The sequence below is a fragment of the Coenobita brevimanus genome, chromosome 113 (assembly GCF_032717465.1).
Source record: "Coenobita brevimanus isolate Jiangsu-jjx chromosome 113, ASM3271746v2, whole genome shotgun sequence".
In the NCBI taxonomy this organism is placed as follows: domain Eukaryota; kingdom Metazoa; phylum Arthropoda; class Malacostraca; order Decapoda; family Coenobitidae; genus Coenobita; species Coenobita brevimanus.
Window position 1 is genome coordinate 11,058,347 of NC_137066.1, and position 4,396 is coordinate 11,062,742.

The 4,396-nt window shown below is 45.1% G+C and overlaps 1 protein-coding gene across 1 annotated transcript in view; it reads right to left on the reverse strand.

Moving 5' to 3' along the window:
* Positions 1 to 3,797: 3,797 nt before the first annotated feature.
* Positions 3,798 to 4,396, reverse strand: part of LOC145418256 (uncharacterized) — a 75,335-nt gene continuing 74,736 nt past the window's right edge. The window contains exons 3-4 of the mRNA XM_080286701.1: positions 4,238 to 4,382; positions 3,798 to 3,975 (exon numbers count right to left, since the gene is read on the reverse strand). Of these exons, the coding sequence (XP_080142827.1) occupies positions 3,798 to 3,975; positions 4,238 to 4,382 (323 nt within the window). The remainder of the gene's footprint in view (positions 3,976 to 4,237; positions 4,383 to 4,396) is intronic.

The window sequence follows — 4,396 nt, forward strand, 5'->3', positions numbered from 1 at the left end:
CTGCTGACGAGTAAACTATTACATCCAGCACATATCCAGTTTTACAGTGACAAAGGACAAAGAATTTGAGACCAAATCTGTGAAGCTTTGATGGCACATACTGAATAAATGCAAGCCTGCCCCTGAATAACATAAGCGGCTTGTCAATAACCACTTTTGGAATGGACGGAAAACCCTGTCGTTCGGTGCAGGCCCGTAATTTCGACTGAAATGTAGGAACCTCAGGATTGCCAAGTACCTATCACGGGCCATGTACTTCCCGAAGACAGGTGTGCAAACGAGTTCATCCACCGGTCAATAGTCGTGGAGCACATGTTTTGTTATGTGCACCATCAGCATGGTCAGGGCGAGCCACACAAACATCACCACCTCAACAGGTATCCATTCACGCATGTGCATGTTCTCACTAGCAGGTACGTCCAGCCAATGCACACACATGGCCTGGTGGAAATTTATCTCATCTACCAGGTACCGCATAATTGCAGTCATGAAAATTGCCTTGAATTGACTACTAATAGTCCAAGGCCTGGGAGGAAGTGCATCCTCCTGCACACCTGAACCCTCCTCATCAAATGCCGGTACAGACAGTTCAAAGCCGGCACCACCTTTCCACACAAATGTATCTACTCTACCCATATGTGGTAAAGCAGGCCGTCTGGCAGTTGCACTGCATTTTCCAATCACTCGTGCACGACCACGTGCACGGCCACGGGCATGGGGGAGGGGGGGAGAGGGAGAGGGAGAGGGAGAGGAAGGGGGGGAGGTAGGGGAGTAAGTGGGTGATGACTCACCTGATGCGGAACTTTCCTTAGAAGACGCTCATCGCTGCATATCACCACGTGGCTCCCGTCTAGGCAGTACTACTCCTGAAGGGCTTGGTGTAGGCGATTCTGCCCTTGAAGTGGTAGGCTGAGGTGTGGGGTAGTGGTGGAGGAAGATACGTCGGCGAGCAGACGGGGAGAGTGTGGGGGAAATGGCTCTGCGGCGTTTTTTCTGCAGATGTCTGCCAGGTCCACGGCCACTTTCTCGATCTCCTGGGTCATCAAGCGCCTCCTCATCACCAAAATCATCGCTCTTGTTGGCAGTTTCTTCCTCCTGTAGAAGTCAGAGAGCCCCCTATGGCGTCACAGAGCGAGTAGGGGATGGAGGGTGAGAGAGCTCGCTCTCCATCTGGTAGCTCTCTTTACCCTCGGACGACATACTTTCACTAAATGTCCTAGATGACACAGTTTCGTCTAGTGCACTTCCTATGGCACTATCACTAAGCCCTTTCCCTTGTACAAAGGGCATGACTTTAGCGGGGGTCAATGAGGCGATTGGCCCTTCACGCAGTGGAATGGAATCGGACAACGTCAAGGAAGATGACATGGTTCCTCTCGTTACCACCGCCGAGTACAGACTGAACCGCTCAACCGCGGGGTACCTGTATGGAGTCCCTACCTATCCCCTAGGTATCACAGAAAATGGTCCCACGCTCAAACACTGGCGGGAAGGTGAGTGCAGTATAGCAAAGTCAACCGGGTGGCCCTGTGCGCCCCTGAATCCTGTCGTGCATACACATCAACCGGTGGATAAAGGGTTAAGCAAACTCAATTTCCTCTCCCCCATACTGTGAACGGTATAAATATCACTGGTAGAATACAATTCTTCATGTCTCCAGTTCAAACTCCATACAGCAAATCACTAATATTAAAAGCAATTCTAGTGACACCCATAAATGAGAGAGCAAACAAAATTAATTAAGACTTTATAAATGTGTAAGCAACGAATCAGGCAAAAACAAGTACACACACACACACACACACACACACACACACACACACACTGGTAACACACACACATTATACATAATAAACAGAAAAATATTATATATTCTTACACACGTAACATGCCTACACTTTTTTTTTTTTTTTTTTTTTTTTTTGTGTCCGAAAAGGGGCAAAGGCAAAGGGCCAATTTATTGGGGGCAGTTGCCTATCCCAAGGCCCATTAGTACAACAACAACACCACATGTCACTAAGAAAGAATTTTCCTTTAGGAAAATTCTTCTTTAAGAACGTGACAATCAGCAATGACATTGTCAGCACCCTTAATATGTCTAACATCCAAATGAAACTGCTGAAGGAAAAAACTCCAATGCGTCAATTGCTGATTCTTCATCTTCAAATTATTCAGAAATTTGAGTGGATGATGATCAGGATACTGTATGCAATGACAGTAGGTCCAAATGCAGGGACATATACAGAAAAGTGCTGCAGGGCGAGGATCATAGCTAATATTTCCTTTTTGATAACAGAATAATTATGTTGAGGAACAGAAAACTTCTTACTGAAATAACAAACACGATGCTCTACACCACGATCGTCGTCCTGCATTAACACAGCTCCTGCACCCACATTACTAGCCTCTACAGCAAGTTTAACCTGCCCCATCCCGACGTTTTCTGGGCAGTGGTACGCCCCAGTCCCGACATTTTTGGACCTTTTTTTTTTTTTTGGCTCAAACATCCGCTTTTGGTGAGAAACATCAAAAATTCATAGAGAAATGAGCTCACCTGAGGTTTAAAAATACTTCGATCTAGGTACAAGTACCTCTCTTACCTGACTTCTAACAGGCTGGCACCAAAGAAAACGAGTTCTATGGGAGGGAGTAAACCATTTTATCCACTCATAAACAGTATTTATTTATTTACTTGGTACTAATCATTATATGTAGAACAAGAGAGTATATTGGTTTTCAAACAGTAATATAGGCATTATAAGCATTGTTTCACTCACTAACTCATCACCATTCATGACCTTTTCCCACATTACCTGATCATCATTTCTGACTGTTTCTTCCTCCCTAATGCTATGTAAACTTTGTCCTCCACATTGTCATTGATTTAGGGGAATCACTCTGGCCCTGAATGTCTTTATTGGCCAGGTCACTGGTAACAGGTGAATTGCTTGGGAGACAATGGCGTGCAGGGGGGAGAGGTTATGCGGTATAAGGCACTGTCCCTGCTTGGCATCTTGTAGAGGAATAGAAGAAGGTGTCCCGTACATATACGTTGCCAAAAAATCACTTGCAAAATCACTTGCGAAAATTGAAAATTGTGCAAATTAGGGACCTTTGCAATGTTGCCGCGTTAATCTCACGTCTCTGGGATATGAGTGGCACATCGTGTGAGGACGTGAATTCACGTCTCAGGGACGTGGTGGGTTAAATGTCTTATTAAAGTTTGGTGCAGCCATAACTGGATAATTACATAAGACCTCCTTGGCTGCATCAAAACTATTCTGACACACATCACACCAGACATATTTTCTGTTTTTCTTAAGCATTTCAGTGAAATGGGCCACAATTGTTAGAAACTTCTTCAAAAAACGATGGTAGTAACCAATACTGCCAAGGAATCTCTGAAGCCCATGCCTGTTATGTGGTGCCTTAAAACTCTTTATTGCTTCCACCTTAGAGTCAGGGGGGCACACACAACCATGACCAACCACATATCCAAGATACTGAACTTGTGCACAAACACTCTCACAATTCTTTAAATTTACTACAAGGCGAGCCTTGGAAAGCCTGGAGAGCAAAATACCTACAGTAGTTCTCCTAAGTGGCTTTCCCAATCATTGAAATATAGACTACTGCATCATCTGAAGTATACCACACAATGTTTCCAGCTTACCACTGACAACCATGTTCCATTAATTATATGGAATATTGTGGAGACATTGTTCATATCATACGTCATCACATTACACTGATATGTTTGTCCTTCTACCACAAAACACGAGACTTCCTTAGCCCGTTCAGTCAAAGGCCCTTGCCAGAAGTATATACTTGAGATCTAACCTGGTGATATAACTAGACGAGGTAATGCGATCGATGCAGTCCTCAAGCCCTGGCAATAGGTACGTATCAGTCTTGGTTAGCACGTTCACCCATTTGTAGTCTATGCAAAATCTTGCGTTTGCATCTGGTTTTAGGCTGCAAAGTCACTGGGGAACTCCAGGGACTAACTTTAGGGGGATATAAGCCCATGTCCAACATAGAAATGAGCTCCTGACTCAGCACACCAACAAGCTGAGGACTGACTCAATAAGGGGGCAACTTCACAGGAACGGCATTACACACATCCACGTCATGCTGAATCCAATCAATCTTCCCAGGGGTACTGCTGAATACTTCCTTGTAAGTTGACAAGAGGGCAACCAACTGAAATTCTTGGTCCCAAGGTAGATGTGCTAACTTGGAGTTGACAGTGGACTCCGTCTCATCATTCTTCACCCAGCTACAATCTGGAAACTGGCAGTCCACCTCAAGCAAGTCACTATCTACACCCTCCTCAGCAGCAGCAACAGTAATGGAGACAAGGTGTACGGGAACTGGAGAATCTGGTGCACAATGG